Raw genomic sequence first — 26,590 nt, forward strand, 5'->3', positions numbered from 1 at the left:
GTTTCCAGGAGGAGAGAGCAGGCGGAGAGCAGCTGCCCGTAATCAGACTGCCTCCGTCAGATCAAATGGGAGGAAGACCCTGCTGAATCATCTGGCACAAATATCCAACCTGAAACTAATTTCACCGCGGTCAAAAGTGCGTTTTAAGGTCCTTGTTTTCATTATTGCCGTGGCTAAGAAAAACTTCCTCATAAAGCCCAAAATTGGAACTTCTTCAGGCAAACTTTGGAGCTTCACCAGTCCAGACAGCGGCATCTCTCCTTTTTGCTTTTCCTGCCACCCCCCCTTACATCAGAACTCCTGAGCCTTTTAAGTTCTGGTTGTACAATGTCATATATAATAAAACAAACTTTATTTGTACTTTGTTTATTTGTTTTTATTTTCTCTTTTTGTATTTATTTTTTTCGTTTTACGCAAATTACTTTATGTGACAATGTCACACAGTAACAGTAATAGCAGCACAGTGCTCCAGTGGGTCCATTCAAACACAACTGGTACCATACCTAGCGAAACCAAGTGAAGCAGACCCTCCCCGCCTAATACAAGCCAGTGGAAAAGGGGCAGTAGTCCTGTTGCTGCATGTGTGGTTATTGCTCATCAGAATGCAACTGTCAGGCTTTAATTATTAAACATACTATGTGGATTATCACAAACTTCCTCTGAGTTAGAAAAGATTTGAATTCAGTTTTAGAGTGTAACCGCTATAAAATAATAAAAGTTGTGCCTGTTGAATACAGTACAACTTAATGTCATCTTAGTTGGTCTACATTATGGTCTTAAATGAGCATGCTAATATATTTCTAAGTCCAAAAGGATACTGAGTGTAATTGAGTCTTTTTTTTACTTTGAAGGTGTTGGTGAAGGCAGTTCATTGGCTCTTCCCAGACTTTGCCTTTATGTGGTTGGTGGACGAAGCCAAGAAAAACATGCCACTGGAGCTGGACTTCCTTAACGAGGGACACAATGCTGAAAAGGTGGCTAACATGCTGTCCCACTTCCCTTTTCTCAAGGTACAAACATTTTATGTTACTTTCCTACAAAGCTTTGTTTTACCGCATGGGACTCCAGCACACTTATTTTAACGCTCTCTGTCTCTAGTTAAAGTCAGAGTATTTAAATTGTTCCTGTCTGCCATTAATAGAGGTCAGTGTCCTCCTTTGTGTCTGAGATCTTCCTTTGTGTTGCCCATTTCTCCTCTATATTCTAGCAAAGCCGCATTTGCAGAATCATATTTCCATTACTAGATAGAGTTAGACTTCATGTCATTATCGTTTAATTTCCCGGTATCCTTTTTCTTCATATGTCTGGTTGAAAGTTTTTATTAGCTTTTCTGAATGTGAATTACCTTCTTCTGGCTTTGCCTGCTTTTGTTCATTTTCTTTTTACCCAAAAAGCTAAAACATCTTTTTAGAGAGTTGCTAATTCTAATTCAGCTGGTTTTAATTGTATGACTTTCATAGAAATATTACCCTTGGAGAATGAGATATCATTTTACATCAGTTTTGATTGAAATTCCTGTTGAAAGGAATCTGTGATTATTAAACAAGTTGTATTTCAGGCTGCAAAAAATTCCAGAATAATTTGTTCCAGGAGAGTTTTCATACTTTGTAATGTTACCAGTCCATTTTCCTGGCACTTCTAAGAGGTTCTGGCTTTGATAGTGAACCATAGAGATTGTTTGGTGGGCTGTTTTGTCCCATTTTTCTATGAAACATGTTTTAAGGTTTCTAAAAGTAAAAGGTTATCATCGTCCTGCTTATGATTTCTAAATTCTCCAACATTCCCTGTTGTGGATAGGCCAGAACTGCAGTCAGGTCAATCCAGTAATGGGACCTTCTTCTTAATCAGCCGTGCTTTTGGCGTATGTGTCACAACAGTCCGGATGAGCCTTCTCCTTTTTGCTCCCTGTCTTTTTGGAAGAAAATAGGACTGCAACTAATGATTATTTTACTAATCGATTAATCGATTGAACCAGGTGAAGCTACAAGTATGCCACGTGAGGAGTTCTGGATAGAGCATATTTACAGAAAAAGAAGGTTTTTCATCTGAAATGCAAAATCTATATATTTTTTGTAAAATCTGGCTTAATTACTGCTCTGAGTGATTTGTTCTTTCACCAAATGGCATGTTTTAGACTCTGTGTACTCCAGTGCACGATTATTCAACAACTTAGTTGACAATTATTTCAAAAATAGATTAACCCGATTAAAGACGCAATATATTCCCACATTATCACTTTACTAGTCGTAATATCTTGGCTTCAAATAGTCTGACATGATGTTAATGTCAGAGAAAATGTACATTTTCAACAGACTGCACATTTTTCTGATTAAAAGATTGGATTACAGATTTGTTTTGAGGTAATAGATATTAAGATGAAGATTTACAAGGTAGTGAACTTCATCAGTTCCAGTAATTTCAGCTAATAAAAACAAAAATGTATTTCTCTGCCATAAAACACTGCAAAAAAAAATCATATTTGTATCTCATTTTTATTGCTCTTGCTTTTTCTTCAGGTTCCCATGATTTGCTGGGATCTCTCCACAAAGAGAATCCTGACAATGGAGTTTTTAGAAGGAGGGCAAGTCAACGACAGAGAATACATGAAGAAACATTGCATCAATGTCAATGAGGTATTGCCTTTTGGCTTTATGGATGATACTTATGAGTTATTGAAGTCATTTCATTGCTGTAGCTTCTGTTTTGACTATAAAAACAGCACCTTTGGACCAGAAAAACAGCTGCTGCAGTCTTACTGACTGATCTGGCTTCATCAGAAGATATCACCGGTGTTATTATGAGCTACACAAAAAACTAAACATTTTGCATGTCAAGTTTAATAGTCTGGTCGATTTGAAAAGTTTGACAGTTGCATCCTGGTTGTGGAGTTTGCCGAAGCAGTTTTCATGTGACTTGGAGAAAACTCATGACTGTTTTCCTCTTTAGCTTATGTCAGGGTTTTGGACCTCTGTCTAAGTTCCATTTCCCCTTTACAACTACAGAGGACCTGACTTGAATTGCCTATTATTCCAATTAGTTTAGTGTACCCTGGCTGGGCGGAGATTTCGGGTGGATAATGTGGTCCTGCTCGCCTCAAGAACACCTCTGGATGGATGGACAAATGAGTGCATGGACTGAAGGATTATTTTAGGAGCTTTTTTGTATAAGAAAATACCAAAACAGAAGAAGACATGCATCATGCATTAAGTAGAAATTGTAAATGTCAAAGAATATATACAGTAAAAAGTCTGGAAATTCCGTCTCATCGGACATTTTGTCTTTATTTGTATTCCTGCCTTTGGGAACTCCTTCAGGACTGTTGGAAAACCACTTCAGGTGACCACCTCATGAAGCTCATCCAGAGAATAAATGTGCAAAGCAATAATCACAGCAAAGGGGGGCTATTTTGGAGAATCTAAAATATAAAAGATGTGTTCTTTCACAATATTGTGTTTGCTACATATTTCTGTATACTTGTGCTTCATAGTTTGGATGTATTTACCATGTATCTACAATGTAGAAAGTAATAAAAATAAGAAAAAGCCTTTGAATGACGAAGGTGTGTCCAGACGTTTGACTGCTAGTGTACATGTATAGGGTAATACAGAGAATAATAAGCTGATGGTCCTTGGATGGATTGCATCATTAGGTTGCATGTTGGTCTGTGTTTGTGGAGTCTCATGATTTATGAGGAACCAAATGGAATTTCTACTGAAGTTCCCTGCTTGATTTCACCAGATAGAGGCAATGGTTTCTTTGTTTTCTCTCAGTTTTCACATTTCTCCTTCATGTTTCCAACAGATCTCAGAAAACCTGGGTAAAATGTACAGCGAAATGATCTTCGTCCATGGCTTCGTCCACTGCGATCCCCACCCGGGCAACGTCTTGGTCCGAAAATGTCCCCTGAGCCAGAAGACAGAGATTGTCCTGCTCGATCACGGCCTGTATCAGGTAACAAATCTGCAGGCTGCCCGCACACAAACAAAGCCCTGTTTGCTGTAATATTGCAACCCATTTTTCATGCTGCCGGTCGAGGCTTTGGCTAAATTGGCGGAGCAGCAAACACGCAAACACAGTGATGACGCACACTCTCAGAGACAGATACACTTTTATTAGAGTACAACAGGATAAAAGCTTTTTGATAAACAGCTCATTTGATGTTGTTCTTAGCAGAGTGTTGTGTGCTGGGTTCGAATGCACTGCAGCCTAATCACGCAGGGGCACACATACACGATCATGTTGACACACACTCTCACACAGGCAGTGGCACAAAGCTCTGACATGACTTTGTTACCTGCTTGTTGCCATATTCATGGGAGACTTAGTCATACATATGCAACTACATCATTTGACACAATATTCACAACACACACACTCAGATACATGCACAATCATGCACTTACTTGCTTTTCTTAGACTATAATGGGTCCAATTAATTCCTAATGACTCGTGATTTCAGATGTCATTTTGAAGTACAGCTAGAATTTTGATTTAGTCTACGTGCATGCACACACACACACACACACATTCAGTACACACCAAAAGTTTGTACACACCTTCTCATTCAAACTGAACAATATACTGAACAAAAAAGTGTGAAACAACTGAAAATATGTCTTATATTCTAGGTTCTTCAAAGTAGCCACCTTTTGCTTTAATTACTGCTCCTCACACTCTTGGCATTCTGTTGATGAGTTTCAAGAGGTAGTCACCTGGAATGGTTTTCACTTCACAGGTGTGCCCTGTCAGGTTTAATAAGTGGGATTTCAAGCCTTATAAATGGGGTTGGGACCATCAGTTGTGTTGTGCAGGAGGTGGATACAGTACACAGCTGATAGTACTACTGAATAGACTGTTAGAATTTGTATTATGGCAAGAAAAAAGCAGCTAAGTAAAGAAAAACGAGTGGCCATCATTACTTTAAGAAATTAAGGTCAGTCAGTCCGAACAATTGGGAAAACTTTGAAAGTGTCCCCAAGTGCAGTCGCAAAACCATCAAGCTCTACAAAGAAACTGGCTCACATGAGGACCGCCCCAGGAAAGGAAGACCAAGAGTCACCTCTGCTGCGGACGATAAGTTCATCCGAGTCACCAGCCTCAGAAATTGCAGGTTAACCACTGCTGAGGACAGGCAACAAGCAGAAGAAACTTGTTTGGGCTAAAGAACACAAGGAATGGACATTAGACCAGTGGAAATCTGTGCTTTGGTCTGATGAGTCCAAGTTTGAGATCTTTGGTTCCAACCACCGTTTTTGTGCGGCGCAGAAGAGGTGAACGGATGGACTCTACATGCCTGGTTCCCACAGTGAAGCATGGAGGAGGAGGTGTGATGGTGTGGGGGTGCTTTGCTGGTGACACTGTTGGGGATTTATTCAAAATTGAAGGCATACTGAACCAGCATGGCTACCACAGCATCTTGCAGCGGCATGCTATTCCATCCAGTTTGTGTTTAGTTGGACCATCATTTATTTTTCAACAGGACAATGACCCCAAACACACCTCCAGGCTGTGTAAGGGCTATTTGACCAAGAAGGAGAGTGATGGGGTGCTGCGCCAGATGACCTGGCTTCCACAGTCACCGGACCTGAACCTAATCGAGATGGTTTGGGGTGAGCTGGACCGCAGAGTGAAGGCAAAAGGGCCAACAAGTGCTAAGCATCTCTGGGAACTCCTTCAAGACTGTTGGAAAACCATTTCAGGTGACTACCTCTTGAAGCTCATCAACAGAATGCCAAGAGTGTGCGGAGCAGTAATCAAAGCAAAAGGAGGCTACTTTGAAGAACCTAGAAAATAAGACATATATTCAGTTGTTTCACACTTTTTTGTTCAGTATATAATTCCACATATGTTAATTCGTAGTTTCGATGCCTTCAGTGTGAAGCTACAATATTCATAGTCATGAAAATAAAGAAAACTCTTTGAATGAGAAGGTGTGTCCAAACTTTTGGTCCGTACTGTACATTCACACACACTAACATAAAGTGTTTCCACTATCAGTATTAGTACAGTAAATCGTGATGTATGTCTTCATACTGGTTCAGATTGTCTAAGATTTAGAAATTACTGCACTGTGCAGAAAGGATAAACTCCCTGCTACTTTAAAGTTTTAAAATTGAACCAGATATTTCTACATAAATAAATATTATTTATTTATTTTTTAAAAGATTTGTTTTGCGGCACTAGTGGCCTTGATTTAGCATTTTTTCTTTGAAAGTAGGCAAACATGAAATGGGGTGAAGAGTAGGGAAGACAGCAGCAGACTGGAACTCAAACCAGGGAACAACCGCGTCGAGGGCCGAAGCCTCTCTATACATGGGCCGCATGCTCTACCCTGTGCCAGCTCCCAGCATTATTTATTTTAGCATATTCGAACATAACCATCTACACAGGAAACACATGGCCTGTTTTCTTCAGTAGCTCATTTTCCTTAGGTTGGGAGTTAACTGAATTTTACCAAATTGACAAAAAATAAGGGAAATCTCAACAAGTTGTCAGTTGGAGACAGCACCACAGGCTTGGACCAATCAGTTTCAACAGTTACTGGTATGTTTTGTCCATCTGGCTAGCCATCCCTTATTTTCAAGAATCTTTCTGTCTATTTCTGTCATTCATTTTATCTTGTTCTCTTATTGTACAGTTGTTTCCGTCAATTGGACCCTCGGTTATTGCTATTATAAATAGCAGCATCACTTCCAGTGTTTTCCCCAATGTTTTTAAATATGCAATTGTCAAACCTTTGTTAAAAAACCTGGCCTTGACCCATCAGTCTGCTCAAATATTAGACCAATCTCAAAACTCCGATTCATTTTAAAAAATATTGGAGAAAATAGTTTTTACTCAGTTGAATGATTTTGTGTGCACTAATGGCATTGGGGTGATTTTCCAGTCTGGTTTCAAACATTTACACTGCACATAAACAGTGGTGGTAATGGTTTTTAATGACATCCTTTTAGCAAACGACTCTGGAAACTCTGTGATTTATGGACTTTTAGATCTTACGGCAGCATTTGACACTGTGGACCACAGTATTCTTATCTCTCATTTGGGTTATTATTAAAGGTGCAGCACTAGATTGGCTTTGTTCACACATGTATCTAGGAGCTCATATATTTAGTCCTGATCAATTTCTAATGATCACAGGTGAGGCAGGGATTATAAATGGACCAGTAAATCCAGCGTTTCACCTTTCAGCTCAGCTCCTTCTGCATCACAGACCAGAGCAATACCCTTATTACTGCAGATGAAGCAACACTTGTGGCAGAGACTCATTCCTGACCCAGAGGAAGCATTCCATTTTTTCTGCTCCAGAATCGTGACTTTAGACTTCATAGGCTGCTGTGATTTCATATGAAAAGGAAAAACTGCGGAGTTGATGAGTCAGATGTGTTGGCATCAGACTTAAAGGCTGAATGCACATTTATTTCAGGTTGGCCTTAGTTTGTTTAACAAAAATTAAAACAAAACGTAAACCTAGCTATATGCTTACTCTGTTTCAGGTCTTGCAGCCAGATTTCAGGATGGACTACTGTCGACTGTGGATGTCTCTGATTAAAGGCGACATGTCTGGAGTGGAGCGTTACAGCCGCAGACTGGGAGCTGGAGATCTCTATCCCCTTTTTGCTTGTGTGCTTACTGCTCGCTCCTGGAATGCCGTAAACGCTGGAATCGGTTCTGTTCCCGTCACACATGCAGAGGTATAATATCCCACTGTTCCTGCAGATACATATAGTGCTGTGTAAAAGTTTTTGCCCCTTTTGTTTTTGTTTTTTTGTTAAACTTAAATGTTTCAGATTATTATATTTAAAGGTCACACAAAGATAACATGTGTAAATACAAAAAGCAGTTTTCAAATGACAATTTAAATTATAATAGACAAAAAAGCTATCTTAACTAACCTTTTAGTTTATTTACAAGTACTTTTTCAAGTACTTGCCCCTGTAAGTTTGCTTAATCACAACTTCGCTTGGCCACAACTAGGCCTGATTAGAATCGGCTTTAGTTTAAAAAAATAATTAAATAGAACCTGCATAACAACACGAAGTAGGCTTAAACATCTCTAATAGCAACACATTGTACCCCAATTTAACAAAATTCAAGACGTAAGACCAAAACCACTGATGACCAAAAGGCCAATTTGTTTGATTTGCCAAAAAACATTTCAAATTTTGAATCCATCCGTACCATACCACTGTACTGCATAGTTTAAAAATACAAATTTAGCCATAATGCTCCACCAGGAAGGTTGGGATGCATTTCATTCGTTGTTCTGATCCTAAGCTGCCGCTGTGGTGCAGTTTCAGCTTTCATAGATGCAGCTCCTCCCTGTTGGCAGCTTATATCCACACAGTCATTCAGGGGTTGTTTACCCCCTCATTGCAGGGATATTTGGTGCTGAAAGCCAGAGTGACTTCATTGTTATAAACTGTTTTCTAAGAGAAGAAACCAGCTTCAGGGTCTGTCCTGGGCCGTGTCCCATCAAACCCTCAGGTGTTCTACAACACCATCTGTCCTCAGGAGAGGTTATTTATACCTCTTATGCAATGCTTTGAAGCTGGCAGAAGTACGACACAACGGCCTGCTAGAGTGTGCCACCCCCTCACACATGGCGGGGCCACAACATAAATAACTGGGTGGGAAAAGGAAATCTTTGTGTTTATGAAACAGATATGTGCTGTAGCATGAGTGTGGCGTTGAGTCAAAAAGACTGATAAAACTTCCGATGTTGACTGGTTTTCATTTCTTTCTTAGAAATATGTGAAAATGTTCTCGTTTATTATTTTAGTTTTCACAATTCACCACTTGCAATTATAAATATGACTTTTAACTTTTATGGTTATGCTCATTTTTTATATCTATATCAGAATCATCTTTATTTCCAAGTTTATATAGTCAAACAAGGAATTCGACTCTGTTACACTTTGCTCTCAATAACGAAGAATATCCTTTCTTAAATGTACATATATACACAATTGACTTTACAAGAGAATATAACGTGAGATCAGTCCAAGCATGCCATGGTGTTGTTCTGGAACAAGTGTTCGTTAAAGAAACAGCCTGGGGGAAGAAACTGTCTCTGTGGCGGGTGGTTTTAGCAGAAAGCGCTCTGTAGCACCGACCTGAAGTTAAAGCCTAAACAGTTTCTGTGCAGGGTGTGTGAGGTCGGCAGAGATTTTAGCTGCCCTTTTCCTGACCCAAGAGCTGTATAAATCCTGGATAGAGGGAAGGTTAGCCCTGATGATATCATATTTTCTATACCTGAAGAGCATGCAAACACCAAACAGAAAGATCCCAGATGGGATTTGAACCTTGTTCCTTCCCACTGTGAGCATCAGTGATAACCACAGCTCTGTTGTGTTAAACAAAATTAAATCACAAACTCTAAAAGTCAATTTTCATGTCTGCTAGACTTTCACTAGACGAGTTTTAGCTTGATCGTTAGATTGGACATCAATGTTTAAAAGCCCCTTTATGCTCCCTTTACGCACCTAAATAGATGTCTGCCTGTTTCTCACATCGTCAGCTGCCACCGCCTTCATGCTTTCAGTAGCCTATGTTTATTAAGTTAGCTTTGTTGTTAGCCAATGTAGCCACTACAGGCATTTTTGATATAGCTTCTGAATTCAGAGGAAAATAGCAAACATGTCGACAGTGATAGAAATCTTGCTAATGTGCATTCTCAAAAAAATAAAAAAAAACAATAAAAGAGGCCACTTAGTAAATGGAAGGGGTAGGTGCGGCCTTTAAATGCATTGCGGCATGTGGGTGGAGAAGCTCCACCATTTCTGTCATGGTCTTTTTCTTTGTCCTTCCTTTTGCTAACTTTTGCTAGCATGTCAGTGTAATGGAAATTCTTTTATTAAGTGTTCCAAAGTGTATGACCCTTTACCTCACTCCTCAGAACATCTGTGTTAGAGGAGGAAGCTGTAAAAGCCATTATCAGAAGTTTAGTGGTTAAGACCCATCATTTAGGGTGATGCCTTTGAAAGAGCAGTTATGTCTGTTCCTAGATGACTTTGTCACCTCTGAACCCAAGGAGGGTCTGGGCCATAAAACACAGACTCTTTGAAGTTGAGATAACACTGTCATGTTTGGTATAAATTACAATTTCTTTTTTTTTCATTTCAAAGAGTCCTTTTACAGTTATATTTTTTTAGAATAACGGATTTGACCCTATTATCTCCATTTAATAGAAGTTTATTAGCTATTTTATGCCGTACATGAACTTTTATTTATTTTTCCCCATCAGAACTACAGTGTGCCAACACCTGCTTCCATTTAGTCTTTCACCAATCTGTAACATCTGGTTTACCTGTTGGTTTTTACTCAAACAAATGTTTTTGTGGATTTTAAATGTGAAGACTTTGCTCCACTCATGTCCACTCACCTGCATTGTCTAATCTTTGTTTCCCTTCAGTATTTTCTGTCTTCTCACCTTCCATTTTTACTGTTTTAATTTTTTTCCCCCTGAAGCTCTCTTGTTCATGGATCATTTTGACGCTCTGCTTCTAACAGCAGATGATGCATTCCATTAGTGGTAATGCAATCACGTGCACCCAGCCAGAGTTGAGTGCTTTTAGAGCTGCAGCTTTTTGCTGCTTTTTCTTTCACAGGCAGGAATATTTTACCTCCTTAATGAATGCTTCTCTACCAAACGCAACCAAAACAAAGCTGTTAAAAAAGTCAAGCTTATTCTGTTGGGTCTTTTGCTGTGCTGTTCCATTTTTTGTGGGCAGTTCAGTGCCAGTACTTCCATTGATTTATTTATGTTTTTAACTCTACTTCTTGGTTTTTAAAGACTCACTGTTTGGATCTTTGTCCAATCCTCTAATTCATGCACAAATATTTTATGACATTAAAAGCCATATGCCTCTTCTAGCAGTTCTTTAAATATTGAAAAAGATATGAGAAATGGTGAGTTTTGTGGCACAGAGGCTGAACTGTGTGTGAATATTAGTCTGAATGCAGTTTACTGTTATTGTGCTGATGGGATTATGAGGTTTGTGACAAGACTGAGTCACCATAATAACCACTTTCAATTTGTGACAGCAAAAAGGCAGTTTCTCTGAGTTGCCAATTATTTTTTTATATTTTTTACTGAGTTCATCAGAGAACAAAAAACGAATTCCAAGAATTAATTCTGCATGAATTGTTTCATTCACACACAATAACAGCTGAGTTATGCTTTTGTTTATATTTTATCTAAATGTAGCAAATATACACAAGTTTCATTTTTGCCATGCATCCGTCCGTCCGTCCATCAATCCCTCCCTCCCTCCCAAGCTCTCGGTCTAGTTGCACGGTTCAAAATGGCCCTTAGTAAAAGGCCCGGAGCTCCAAACTTGCTGGATATCCTTCTGGGGCACAGCTGTGTACCTCAGTCATAGGCATTTTCCAGTTTTCCAGGTCAACAAAAAACAAACTCCCTCACACCCTTGATAAACCTTAAGGGCAAAAAGCTGGTCTATGTTTGTGTTTCTCACAGATTATTTAAGAGATTAGTGATGTATGTTAGATATGGTAAGAGACTTTTTTAGCTTAATAAACTTAAAGACTGAAGTCGTACTGTTTTACATTTAGTTGAATTGGTAAGGATATGGTGAATCTTTTTGTGAATTGAGATGAGAAATGTGAACAATTGTGTATTGCATGTCATTCGGGACTCCTGAATGTAAATGCATCTTCCTTAGCGTATGCATTTGGTATAATTTATGTTTAGCTGTGTTTTACATTCCTACTTATTAAAAATTGCTTTAATAAAAGCAAATAATACAGTCCTGACCATCTTTTTCTGTCTGCATGTCTGAGTATTATATCCTACTGTCTGCTTTCTGACTGAATATGCTGTAGAAAAAAAGAAATCACCAGCCTGATCCCTCTCCCTTTCCCAAATGAATTTCCTTTGCCTTTTGCACAGCCCATTATTGCACCACTCGCAATATAATATGTCCTTATTGAAGCTTTCAGATGCAAATGAGAGCGCCATCACCTTCTCTGTGCCCTCCTGGCAGCTGTGAGGCCGGCCTCCCAGTCTCCGATAATTGCTACTAATTGTTATTCCCAAGGCAGGATTTAGCGGAGCAGTCCTGAAGACCCTGTTATTTGGGGTGAGGTGCAGTTTTGCGTTGAATGTCGATGTCTTCAGGTTGGTAATTCTTAGTTTAGATTGTCATGTAAGTAGAGGAAATGAAGAGGTGGGGGATGAGACAGTAAAGGGGATGGGTCACAATTCTTCAAGGAAAATGAGTTGGAGAAAGATTTATTGTTGAACCTAAATATTTTTAATAAAACCGTAATTACTGAGTCCAGATAGGTTGGGATGGATCAGTTATCGCTATCAACGGTACTCTGGAGAGACGGAGTCTGCTGTTCAATCTCATTTATGCCAGTTTTCGATATAATTTAGACAATATTTATATAATTGTGCTTCTCATTACTGTAGTCATTGTATCTCTCTTTGTTTTGAAATGGTATTAAAATGGATCTTGCATAACCAGACCACAAGGTTGTGGTGATAAACCCATATGAGAACACAGAGTGTCTGTCCATTTGTTTCCACATTCCTATAACGGTGTGAAGTTAATATATATATATATATATATATATATATATATTTATATATATATATATATATATATATATATATTCAATTCAATTCAGTTTTATTTATATAGCGCCTATTCACAACACATGTTGTTTCAAGGCACTTCACAACAGTCAGGTACATACATTCCAATTAATCCTAACAATTGAACAGTGCAGTCGGAGTTAGCTTTTTATTCAAATTGGATAAAAGGTTTTTCTATATAAGGAAACCCAGCAGATTGCATCCAGTCAGTGACTTGCAGCATTCACTCCTCCTGGATGAGCATGTAGAGACAGTGGACAGTCACTGGTGTTGACTTTGCAACAATCCCTCATACTGAGCATGCATGTAGCGACAGTGGAGAAGAAAAACTCCCTTTTAACAGGAAGAAACCTCCAGCAGAACCAGGCTCAGTATGAGCGGCCATCTGCCACGACCGACTGGGAGTTTGAGAGAACAGAGCAGAGACACAAAAAGATCAAAGAAGTACTGATCCAGGAGTACTTTCTATGGGAAGGAAAAGTAAATGTTAATGGATGTAGCTCCTTTAGTCGTTTCACCTAGAAAGAAAGGAGAGATAAACTCTGAGCCAGTTTTCAAGGTTAGAGTCTGAAAGAGAGCACATAGAGTTAGTCACAGTTAAGCTCAGTCAATTTCCATGTCTAGGAGAGAGAAAGGGTTAAACACTAAAAGACAGGATTATGTGGGTCATCGGTAGAGGGTGAGCATTAAGTTGTTGGCAGCAGAAGCTTGGACGATGCCCCTCTCCAGAAAGGTGTCACAGGCAGACACAGAGCCAGGCCAGGTGTAGCTTCTAGGAAGAGAAAAGAGAGAACAAAGTTAAAAGCTGAAATAACAGCAAACAATGCAAAATTGGAGAGTAGTGTGAGAATGTAGCGAAGAGGGTGAAAGTGGTCGTTATGTCCTCCAGCAGCCTAAGCCTATAGCAGCATAACAACACAGATAGTTTCAGTTCAGATTATTTAGTTAAGCGGCGCTTATTTACAACAATGACGTCTCAAGGCACCTCACAAAGGGTCCCACTGATGGTCATTGTTATACTAAAAACCACAATATATATATATATATTTCATTTACCATTTATGTTCATCTAATTTAGATGAAAAATTAAACTGAAGCACGTCTTCGAATTTCCTGGGGAAAGTACATCCTTACCTCAGGTATTTCCAAATATCTCCCAAAATATCCAAATCCAATGTGTTCTGTGACAGGGATAGAAAGCTCACTCCATTCAGCCTTCCTGTTGTCTGCTCTCTCCTCCATCCTAAAAATAAAATTCAGGCATTTTCACAGAGACCTTTCCACTGAGTGGTCATTAAAATGACAAAATGATTAGACTGGCTTTTCAGTTGGCAGCAACCTTTCCCAGGCAGCCAGCAGGAAAAATTATGAGGTCTTCGACTTGCTTGTGCCCAAAGCTCCCCCTGTGCCAAAGAATTTGATTCTTGCTTTTACCATTTCACATTTAAGGCCCAGTAGGTGGTGATAACGTTCTAGTTTGTTAACTGTCTGATCAAAAGTGATATTTGAGTGATTTCTCAACAGGGTATGTTGAAAATACCGAATTTGTCCTCAGAGGCATCCCTTTTTATTTGCCTCTTCAACTTTTAGTTGCACTCTTCATACGTTGTTTTGTTCTTTAACACCATCTTTTATTCAGAAATATTTTTTCCGCCCTTTTTTAAGTAATGTCCATGAACAAAAACCAAGTGGTTTATTTATCCTGTGCTGATGGAATATGGATAGACAAACCTCAGGCAGAACCTCAAATAAATAAATAGGAAAATATGATATCTTTTGAAAATATCTTTTGTTTAAAAAGACTTGTGTGTCACAAAATGACGATGTGTCTCACAGGCGTCTGGAGCTGGTGGACCATCAAGCATACATCATGATATTGTCTCTGATTGCTGTTATACCTCTCTGTCACTGAACACTGTGGTAGCTAGCGGATTACAGTTCGGTCCTGGAAACACCCCTCTACTGATTTAAAATAAACAAATAACATTTATTTAGCTAGTTCTGTTGACTGTTTAATATTTTAAAACCCTGTTTAAACACCTAACCTTTCATGTAAAAATGAGCTTGTTTCTGTGAAGCATGGTGGTAGTGCCAGGATGGGGAACACAGCATTATGTGGTTTTACTTCAGTTTAACTGCTGCTGTTACATAGAAAGCTACTTAAGTAACGCGGACAAATTAACTGGACAGTTTTATGGGAATATGAAAGGTGTTCTGTGCTCGTAGTGGCAAAAAGTTTCCTTTTTTTCTTACTCTGAAAGTGACATAATTCTGTGAGAAAACATGCTTTATGTCATAATGATAACACATCTTTGTTACATTCCTCTGCAAAGCCTCTCACGCTCTGTTATATTTGTGTGCAGAATAATGTGGTTGGTGCATGTTTGCTGCACGGAGGTTGTCACTTCTCAGCTCTTCCTGTGGGCATCAAATACAGACGCAGGGTTTATCCATGTCACATTGTTGACTGGCTGTCTGTCTCCCCCTGTGCGTCTCAAATCTCTCTTTATCTGGACCGACAGCTCTGACAATCATGATGTTACACTTATGCTTACACAGGCCTGGACCCTAAAGAGTATTTGCTGCATGAAATGAAAATACAGTGAATAAGTCTATGTAAAGGTAGCTGCAGTTAGGGACAGCAAACAAAAGTCATCTGAGTAAGTTTATCCATTTTTCTATAAACAAGTCAAATAATTAAAAAGTTTAGATTGGGAGTTCTTTGTGGCAATGGTTCAGAATGGTTCAGAATAATTTCATGTTTTTCATTTTATAAAATGTGCACATTCAGATATTTTTCCAGATCCCTTTGAATAGCTTCACTGGGCTTTAGATTGAGTCAAAACAAACTTTTTGAGTTGTTTTTTATCTAAAGGAGTATTTACCCAACCTTGCTCGTTGTGATTGCTCCATCTGTGTTCTTGAAAGCTGCCAGCAGATGTGAAAAGTTCCTCCTAAGACGAGACAACATCAATCGTAATGATTTTGTTTAGCTAAGAAATGTAGAAAACTTTAAATGAATCTATATTAACTAGAAATTTTCAGGTTTCGTGGTTTAAACAGCTGAATGTCAAAACGGCCTCAGTCATGAGATGGTTACCATAGTTAAAGTGATAGATTGTCACCATGTCTGGTGTCTCTCTGACGTCTAAAGGTGGCATTTAAAAAAGAAAATCTTTGCTCCAGTCTGTGAACCTTCGACTCTTGTTTTAATGGTTCATAGTAATGACTAAAATAACAAAATCATGGTTACATGCTCAGGTGGTTCATTTCACCACAATGCTGGCCTCTCCTTAGAAGATGTTCTGTGCATATCTAACTTAGAGGAGAGTCCAGGCCAGACCCAAAGTGCAGAAAGTTTTCCACTGGAACTTATTTTCCAGTGGAAATTTTATTCTGGTCACACCCTGTGTTTGTTTCTATTGCTTGGTCCATTCATGTAAATTACATCCACAGATGTTGATAAGGTAACTCCTCAAACTAATCCTCAGCAATCAAACTTTTTAAGCGAGAGAAGTAGATACAGAGCTTTAGCACTGTGAAACTGAATAAAAATCACTTTAAAGACATTCACAGTTATATAATAAATTAAGCGACATGTCCAAATACAGCTTTAACCACGTACAGTCACACCCAGAGCAGCTCCTAGTTTCTTAATTTAAAATCCAATCACAATCCACATTTGTTTTTCTTTTTTTTTTACTTGTGTCTCATATTACTGGAGAACTGACATAGATGTCTAAAAGCACACTTCAGTCATACATAAATTGTTAGTTAAAATTCTTTTTTTAACATTTCATGATTGTGTTGATATGATTTTTTTTTTTTTTATATTCTGGATGCCGTTTTTAGGTCAACCAAAGGAGCTACAGATGAAAACTAGCCGTTGGCTAACGTGGGTACTTTTACATTTAACGTGTTCATTTGTTTGTCAATGTACATTGTCTCTTTTAAAGTAAAAACATTAAATATTAAAATTGAAACGGACATTATAATTCTTTGTTAAATAAAACTTAACGGCTACTAGAGGCCTTTTTTGTGGTAAATGTTACCCTGGTAGATGCCGTGGAAATGCTTTGTCCTGTGTTTTTCTGTGTTGCCCTGGTGACCTGTCCAAAATATACTCCGCCTCTCACCCACTGACAGCTGGAGATAGGCACTGGCCCCTACGTGACCCTGCAGGGACAAGCAGGTATAGATAATGGATGGATGTTTCCCCGTTCAACAAACCGTCAGCATTTCAGATCACACCACACCCAGAAATTGCCTGCTAATTAGTGGCGTGCGAGTCCTGAACAAATTGTTCAAAACTCGTGAGTCGCTTTACTGACTCATGAGTCACAATTCGTCACCTCTATTAACTCGTTCAATGCTACAGTTGGCTGACTAAAAATAACTAACTAGAAAACATGTCACTGGAAAAATCTACATCTCTGGTTTGTCTCAGCTGAGTCAGTGGTTCACATACTTGATGACCGGTTCACTCAGCTTAAGCTTTGGACGAGTCAGCGAGTTAGCAGTTCAGTTCGGCTCAGCGTGTTCTGTTGTTTATTTTATACTATTTCCATGTTTCAGTGCAAAAAAAATAATTTTTGCAATATGGGGGAAAAAAAACATCACATATGGGAAAAAGTATCATGTCTTTTATTTATTTTAATGTTTAATGGACCACATTAAATAGGGTTACTTAAACTAATGTGACTGATTCAAAAACTCAAGTCACTTTGGTGAGTGGCTCATAAAGACTCGAGTTAGTAAAAAGAATCAAATTTCCCATCTCTACTGCTTATACCTAAAGGGTTTTCTTCTTCTCTACAAACAAATTAATGCAGTGCTGCCTCCACCTGGTTGCAGCAATGCATTATCACCAGTTTATCTGAAAAACAAGATGCTAACAAATTTGTTGAAATCATTTGAAGTTCTACACTGGAGCGAATATTAAAAGATTTGAGAATAAGTGACCATCATAACTCACAGGCATACTCTTAACAAAAATAATATATTACCAAAGAATTAATGTCACCAACATTCAGTAAATGCTTTACAAAGAGGAGAAATTAAGCACACCTAAAGGTCAGAACTATTTGGATCTCAGAGTAATTTCAGTGAAATTTGCAGAATTCTTTTTAAAAATAAAACGGTGAACGCAAATAAAAACCTAATTTCAGTTTTTGTTTCTTGTGTCCTTCACTAATGTCCACATAAATAACTGGATGCAAACACATAAAAAGGCTCTCTTGTCTGGTGCACATGTTTTCTTTGTTACAAAAAAACAAACTTTGTGCAGGACATCTTCAGCAATCAGTTGTAGAAAATAATGGAGCTGTGTCTTGTTTTTGCAGTTTAAATATGTACTGATAAGGTTAATAAAACACATCAAATAAACTCAGTTCTTTGTACTTGAAATTAAAAATTCTTTGTTCAGCTCATTTCACAGCAGTTGAGCTTCTTGTAACGTCACATCCTCGTGCAGATTGTTTGCGTCCTGGTTTTCCTCTCTGCTTAAAGACTGCTGAGTGTCTAAAGGTTTGTAAGCCCGCAGTCTGCTCTCCTCCATGACTAATAGTGTAATTTAGGCTGGCTGATGTGCAGCAGGCAGAACCTTTTGAAGTGGAGTAGAGGAAGACAGTGGTGCTTGAGCAGCAACATCAAAGAGAACAAATGGTTTCCATGGAGGTAAACACACTTTCTTTCTTTCTGAATCTTTTCTTTTTCTTCCGCTCTTTTGTTTGTTCTTGCTTTCTTAACCTCGTCCTCTCTTGAAGTGATGGGCTCATTGTTGGTTAAAAACTAACCAACAAAGGCTACTTTTATAAATGGGAAGTGTGAAAAAATACCATACATTTTCAGTTTTATGGCAGCGTCACAGGTTTTGTATAAATTTTCAGTCCAAGTTTTGGTGTACAGATGTTGATTTAAACCAAGAGACGCACCAAGACGTGACCAGTTTTCTCGGTTGTTCTGCAGGACGTTGAGATTCGGACCAATGCCGCTCTCTACCTGCCTCAGATCAGCGACCTGTTGAACAGAGTTCCTAGACAGATGCTGTTGCTGCTGAAGACCAACGACCTGCTGAGGGGCATCGAGACCACGTTACAAACCAGAGCTTCGTCCTCGTCCTTCATCAACATGTCTCGCTGCTGCATACGTGCCGTTGCCAGGTCAATTCTTTGATTCTGTTGTCAGCAGTTCTTACTTCTGCAGAGGTCACCAAGTGATTAAAAGTTTGAAATTTGACTCTTATATTTTTTCACCTTTCTATTAGTTTGATGTGTAAAACTAGAAAACAATGGATAACGTCAACATACAGAGGAGTTTGTGGCCAACTTAATGCAAGATATTCAGGTCCCCTGGCTGCAAAGCTCGCACAAATCATTAGCCCTCCACCACCGTGATGAGTTGTTTTTTGCTGTTTCTGGTTTTCTATGTGTTTATTCAGATTTATTCATGATTGTTTTTCAAAAATCTAGTGCATTTGCACCAACCTTAATTAACAGATTAATAACTTTGGCAAAGTTAAAACTGTCCCATCTCTTCTTAGGTCTCAATCTAATACCTGCAGAGAGGGGATCTACTTTAGAGGGCACACACATGTCCTGACAGAATTGGTGTTATTGACAGGCTTCGAATGCATGCCTGGAATGAATCAAGTGCATCATTTTGGTCGTCTAATCGTAACTGAGCAAGTGGGTTACCCACTTGCTTAGGTTTGGCTGTGTTTTTAATAAAAGTTTCCGGAGATCACCATAGGTCAGCCATTCTCCCCATATTAACCATACCAAAAGCTAATGGTGTTGATTTTGCTATACTATTACTTTGAAGATTTTAAAGTTTAAATCCTCCAAAGTTCAACCCCCTAAGCCACATTACCTAAAACCAGGGACCTGGCAAAACAGTCCAACAGCATGCGGCTACCACCATCATGCTTTACAATCGGTACGGTGGTCTTAGAGTTGAAATCCTCAATTTAAGTCTTTCATACATTACTCTGTTTATGTGGCCAAACAGTTCTTTTCGGTCTTGTCTGAGCTTTTATTTGGCAGATCCAAGTGGAAACCTTAAGGATGTCAATTTTGATATAGGAGCCTCTACAGGAGTCTGAGCAGGCAGAGGGCTTCCACCTCTCTGCCTGCTCAGACGCTTTTCTTCTAAACTCCCTGCTTGCTTGCATTTTTTTACTCCTAACTTTTTATCTCTTAGCCAAAATTACAGAAATATTGGACTAAAACTACTTCTTACCAGCAACTCCCAAGGATTATTATTATTTTAATTTTTCTAAAGAATTTTGATGTTTTTATAATCGAAGGACAAGTTGACGCCAGCTCATCAGCACAAAATGCCTCCCTTCACCACAGAGGACTTCAACAAACTTTTACAGAAATTGGCTGTTTTGGAGATGAAAATCCATCAACTAGAAGTGAATGTGGAGGTGAATATGGGATACAGCGATGATTTAACTCTGCCTGTGATCCCAAACAGTGACAGCTCAATGACTCAGCCGGCTATCAGAACACTGAGAATAATCCTACCGGCAGACCCCCCACCCATGTTTTAGACGCTTGCCCAAAAAATCAAGGTTGACGACTCACTGGAAAATCTCAGCAATTAAATAAATTAGAATAGCCAGAATTACAGAGAAATGCCCCCGTTTTCCTTGGGAAAAGGAGACTTCGACAGCGAGCTGCTGTCACAACAACTGATAGGAATGAGACAGCTGGAAATAATGGAATTCCCCTCCAAAACAGATTTTCTCCACTACAGAATGAAAACCAGGAAAATTATCCATCTTCTGAGAACAATAAAAGGTTTGAGGACAACCTTCATTCTAAACAGTCTTCTCCTAAATTGCCAGAGAATGAGCGCCCCACCGGACCAAGAACCCTAATAGTGGGCAACACAGCTGTGGATGGGATTAAAAACTTCTGCAACAAGAAAAACACAGAAGTTATGATTGGTACCAGTAACGTGGTGTCCGATATCTCAGAGAATATTCTTGCAATCACAGAAAAGCGCCCGTCTCTAGAACACCTTATTATACACTGTGGAGCCATGGATGACGTGGCTAAGAAAAAATCAGAAAGACTGAAGGAGGATTTCACTCGTCTTCTGAATATTGTTGGAGGTCTCAATATCAAGGTATTTCTCAGCGGACCCTTTGCACCAATTTTCTGTGGAGATTAGATTTTTTCGAGACTTCTGATGATTAATAAGTGGTTGAAAAAAACATGTGCTACCACACCTGTGAACTTCGACAACTTTAATATTTTTTGGGAAAAAGGACAACTCTTCAAGCAAGATTATTTCTGTTTGAACAAGCCAAGAGTCAGACGTCTCACATCTAATCTCGGACATCATTGACTCAATTGCTCCAATTAAAGTGCAAGTCATTTCTGGGTAGAAAATGTCTCTGTGGAGAGGTGCTCCACCAGTCAGAAGTGAAAGAAAGGAGTGTCGAAAAGCTGAACGCAGGTGGCGAAAGACTGGACTCCAGGTTCACTATATTATCTATAAAGAGAGACTATACAGATATAAGGTACAAGTGAAAAATGCAAGGGAATCTTTCTTTTCTGAGATCATCAGCAAAAACATCAACAGTGCTCGTGCATTATTTGCGACGGTTGACAGGTTAACAAACCCTCCTGTAACTGTAGCATCTGAACTCCACTCTACCAGGACATGCAATGAATTTGCTAAATTCTTTACTGAAAACACCCAAAAGGTCAGAGAGGCAGTCAGCACATCCACATCAACTCCAGTACCACTGTGGTCTCCAACTAGAACTGATTTTGACAAAATTTCCCAATTTCACCAAATAAACTACAAAAACTTAGAAGAAATCGTACACCAACTAAGCTCTTCTTCCTGCTGTCTCGATCTTTTACCCACAGCTTTCCTTAAGAAAGCTTTGCCTGTAATAACATCTGATTTAACACAAATAATAAACACGTCCCTTTTGTCAGGTGTTTTCCTCCAGGCCCTGAAAACAGCAATTATCAAACCTCTATTGAAAAAGAGCAACTGGGACAAGCTGCTACTACAGAACTACAGGCCTATATCAAACCTCCCCTTCATCAGTAAGATTATTGAAAAAGCTGTGTTTCAGCAGTTAAACAACTTCCTAACAACGACCAACCGCTTCGATGTCTTCCAGTCAGGCTTCCTGCTCACCACAGTACAGACACTGCTCTTATCAAGGTTTTCAATGACATCCGTATAAATGCAGACTGTGGAAGAACCACAGTGCTGGTATTATTGGACCTTAGTGCAGCATTCGACACTGTTGATCACTCCATTTTATTAGAGCACCTGGAAAACTGGGTCGGCCTTTCTGGTACAGCACTCAACTGGTTTAAATCCTACTTGAAGGACAGGGACTTTTTTGTGTCAGTAGGTAACTTTACATCAGAGAGCACAAAAATCACATGTGGCGTTCCCCAAGGGTCCATCTTAGGGCCCCTTCTATTCAATATCTACATGCTCCCCCTAACTCAGATTTTAATAAACAACAACGTAAGTTATCATAACTATGCAGACGAGACACAGCTATACGTTACGATGTCACCAGGTTACTATGAACCCATTCAAACGCTGGGTAAATGCTTAGAAGAAGTCAATGCATGGATGGGCCAAAATTTTCTTCAGCTGAATCAAAACAAAACTGAAGTAATAATCTTTGGACCAAAGGAAGAGCATTTAAAAATTAGCACACAGCTTCAGTTAATACAGCTAGAAACCACCAGTCAGGCTCGAAACCTGGGTGTAGTGATGGACTCAGACTGGAACCTTCAGAGGCACATAACGACAGTAACAAGGTCGGCCTTCTATCACCTAAAGAACATCTCCAGGATTAAAAGACTAAGGTCTCATCAGGACCTTGAAAAACGAATTCATGCGGTTGTCTTTAGTAAAATTGATTACTGCAACGGTGTCTTCACAGGTCTGCCTAAAAAGTCGATCAGAGAGCTGCAGTTGATCCAGAATCCTGCTGCCCGCATCCTCAGTAGAACTAAGAATGTGGAGCACATCACCCCGGTTCTAAAGTTCCTACACTGGCTCCCTGTAGCTCAGAGAATAGACTTTAAAATACTTCTGTTAGTCACTGAATGGCTTAGCACCAAAATACATTACAGACTTGTTGTCAGTGTATCAACCACCCAGACCTCTCAGGTCTGCTGGCTCAAATTTACTCTGCATACCCAGAACCAGAACCAAACATGGAGAAGCAACTTTTAGTTCTTATGCTCCACTAACCTGGAATAAACTCCCAGAAAACTATAAAAGCGCCAAAACCCTAAGTTGCTTTAAATCAAGATTAAAAGCTTATTTGTTTAGAGTGGCCTTTGACTGTGCCATCTAAACATTATTAGTAAAATTTTCAGTCCAATTTTTCTTTCATTTTCTTATCCATCATTCTATTCTCTTTATTTTACTGCGGCAGCCGCACCGATCTGTCTCTCGATCTCCTGCTCGATTCTCCCCTGACTCGTGAACAAGACCCTGAGATACTTAAACTCCTCCACTTGAGGCAGGAACTCCCCTCCAACCTGAAGAGGACAAGCCACCCTTTTCCGGTCGAGAACCATGGCCTCGGACTTGGAGGAGCTGATCTTCATCCCAGCCGCTTCACACTTGGCAGTGAACCACCCCAATGCATGCTGTAGGTCTCGGCTAGAGGGGGCAAGAAGGACCACGTCATCTGCAAAAAGAAGAGACAATATCCACTGGTCCCCAAACCAGACCCCTTGGCTGCGCCTAGAAATCTGTCCATAAAAGTTATGAACAGGACCGGTGACAAAGGGCAGCCCTGCCAGAGTCTAACATGAACAAGTCCCGGTGCATGTTCCACCTAAATAAATGAAATAGTTTTCATTTCAATTCAGTTTATTTATATAGTGATTATCAACAACCCTTATTGCCTCAAGGCACTCAATTCAATCTACTTAGACAGATTCCAAGTCAAGTACATACATTTCAATTGATCTTAATATCAAACAATTCAGTTAAATTTAGTTTATTTTTCAAATTGGCTAAACGTTTTCTATTTAAGGAAACGCAGCCAATTGCATTGAGTTACTTGCAGCGTTCACTCCGCCTGGACCAGCATGTAGAGACAGTGGACAGTTTGATAAATTAAATACATCTCTGCTGTTCTTTTGGAGACTTACCTGCAGGATGATACAAAAGAAGAGTTAGGAGCTGCAGCTTCTTTGCACATCTTTGCTATGTCTGCCACCTATAAGCTATGGAGTGGGCGTACAAAGGGTTGGGGAATGAGCCTGCAGTTAATATTTTTTCATATAAGTGAACCCGATGGGAGGACAGTTATATTTACAATGAAGGAAGAACTTTAAACTTTTAAAGTGAAGCTGAACTTTATCTCTGCTGCCTTCGTGCACACACACACACACACACACACACACTAAGCAGTCACTCGCCTTGAGGGAAAATGCTGTGATTCCTTCTGTCCGAAATATCCAAACTTGGCCTCTAAAAAGACAATGTAAATCTGTTGTTCACCCACAAATAGAGCGCTGTTAATTGATGTTGGGGGTGAGCTGTGTTTGTCGTTTAAACCAGCATTGTTTAGGTTAAAGTACTGAGCGCTAACATGGGTTTCAGGTAATGTGGCTTTGACGGTTGAACTTTGGAAGAATTAAACTTTAAAATGTTCAAAGTGATAGTATAGCAAAATCAGTTGACGCCATTTGCTTGATTTGGTCCATTAATAACTAAAACAAAAGAGGCGCAAACAAACTTTTTGCTGGACAAACCAGCACAAACGTTTGACACAAATTTTCTTTGATTTGGGGAAGGTGGGGGGCAAACTTCACTCACCCTCTTTGACCAATGCTAACATTTCTTCACGGTTTGCATCTTTCTGCTTGTGACGCATGTCTTTTGCATGACACAGATTTCGTTGGATTTGACTCCACACTCAACAACAGTTCACACTGATAATTTTGTTTTTTTTTATCAAGCTAAATACCATATGATTCCATGTGATAAGATAAGCTTTGCATCATAGTTTCTGAACATTTTCGAAGTACCTGCTCTCAAGCAATGTAACTGTAACTCAAAGCTGAAGTTCAGCTCATAGTTGATTGAATTAAACCATATATATAGTAAAATAGGACTAGTCGGCTGTAAACATATTGTCAAGGTGAATGTTTTTTGCTTCAACATAATGTTAAATATAATAATGAAAAGTCCAGAAATTAGTCTGGAAAGTTTACAATTTTGAAATAGAAGATGTTTAGGAATGCTGTATAAAGATTGGCAGCTGCCTAGAAATTTCACTGTAGAAAGATGGACTCTATACTGCCATTGCTAATGTCTTTCTATCCTGGAGTTGTTGACACACACCTGAGTGTGTAATTCTTGTGAAAGCAGTAAGGGTAGACTTGTGTTCCCATTCACTGCTTCTCCCTCTGATTCCTTTGGAGTTAAATGTGAATAAACCTTGAAATGTGACTCTTCACCTTATCTTCCTCTGTTGCTCTGACAGGCACAAGAGGAGCCATACTCAGTCTTGGAGGAGGTGCCTGCAGATTACACTGGCCGAGTCTGTGAGTCTGTGGAAACTGTCAGTGTATGAACTTCTTCTGTGGGTCAGAGGATCTGTGATGACTCGCTGGCTCTCTGCCCTGCTGGCGTTTCTGTACTAAGACACATCTGGAACAGGGACATCATTATCGTCATTGGGCCAGGATGCTGACACAGTCTGGCTTACATGTCCCACTAAGCAAGTTTAATAAAAACTTTTTCATGCTGAAGCATAACTGTACTTTTCATCTTTATCCTTCTACAATGTTGGGAAATATTTAAGGTTCAAGTGTGATAACGTGAAAACTAGTTTTGTTGTAGTTATTTGTCATGTAAAGTATCATTGAGATAACCCACTACCCAAAACAATGCAGTTGTGGGCACGTCTGTATTTAATCCATCAGTGACTGAATGAAAACTGAAAACTGTCTTAACCAGAATGCAAACAGGTTGCTAAAATACCATTAAAGTGTTGGGAAAAGAGAGTCATCAGTCCCATCTTCCATTCCCACTGTGGTATGGAAGATAAGCAGCTGCTGCCCTGATGTTAGAAGTTTTATCTAAAATCTGTTTCACTCCGAGATGTTCCTAGCTTGCGTGATGCTCCTCTTATTCCTGGTTCTCAACAAAATACCTCAAAATGTCTGTCACATCATTGTTTTGCACCTCACTTTGAGAGACAGATCATGTTTACTCCGTTTGTTTAGGTCAGATCCTATTCCTTCGTTCAAGCACCATGAGTGTGCATTTCTCTTGTTATTGTTAACTGTGCGGATTGGACCCAAAGTCATCTTGGGTCCGTCAGTGTGGGAATGACTGGGACAGCTCTGAACATCTGCAGATTGTTGCCTTTTCATTTCCAGACTTGAGCTTGAAATAATATTCCTGTCTGTTTCTGTGACTTTTTTTTGGACCTTGTGGAGATTTCTTTTCACTTCTGGAAAGAACGACATTTAAAGCTGCAGTTCAGTGTTTTACAAAGGCAATGGAAACATCAGTATCCCAGTTTCTTATATTCGCATTCAACTTCTTTCAATCATCTTGTCACAAACTCAGTCTAGTGTTTTGGGGTTAAGTGCTTATGCACCTCAATTACAACACACATGTAAAAGCGGTTAAGTTTTGTTTGAATTCACTCCATATTGCTTGCCTCAACCATAATCAACATCCTTTTATGTTATTTCATGGTGCTTTCAAAATAATCAATTAATCTGTCTAATTTTCTGTTGTCTTAATTTCATTTGCCATATACAGTTTATGTGTTGCTTTATTTAATTTCATTTAGTTTTAACAGTTTTATTATCTTTTATTTGTTTTCTATCTTTGTTTTCCTTGATCTTTTGACAGATTTGAGTCCAGTTGTTTGAGCCTCAACGGTGGGACCTGCATCATTTGAGAGAAGACTAATTAAAATGAACCATA

At 39.2% G+C, this 26,590-nt stretch overlaps 1 protein-coding gene across 3 annotated transcripts in view; it reads left to right on the forward strand.

Moving 5' to 3' along the window:
• adck1 (aarF domain containing kinase 1) overlaps positions 1 to 26,062 on the forward strand; it is a 75,397-nt gene extending 49,335 nt beyond the window's left edge. For all 3 annotated transcript variants that reach the window (XM_047344697.1, XM_047344698.1, XM_047344695.1), the window contains exons 6-11: positions 852 to 1,010; positions 2,517 to 2,633; positions 3,802 to 3,951; positions 7,497 to 7,694; positions 18,593 to 18,786; positions 25,131 to 26,062. In XM_047344697.1, the coding sequence (XP_047200653.1) occupies positions 852 to 1,010; positions 2,517 to 2,633; positions 3,802 to 3,951; positions 7,497 to 7,694; positions 18,593 to 18,786; positions 25,131 to 25,290 (978 nt within the window). In that variant the 3' untranslated portion in view covers positions 25,291 to 26,062. The remainder of the gene's footprint in view (positions 1 to 851; positions 1,011 to 2,516; positions 2,634 to 3,801; positions 3,952 to 7,496; positions 7,695 to 18,592; positions 18,787 to 25,130) is intronic.
• Positions 26,063 to 26,590: the final 528 nt, after the last annotated feature.

The sequence above is a fragment of the Girardinichthys multiradiatus genome, chromosome 19 (genome assembly GCF_021462225.1).
Source record: "Girardinichthys multiradiatus isolate DD_20200921_A chromosome 19, DD_fGirMul_XY1, whole genome shotgun sequence".
Lineage (NCBI taxonomy): Eukaryota > Metazoa > Chordata > Actinopteri > Cyprinodontiformes > Goodeidae > Girardinichthys > Girardinichthys multiradiatus.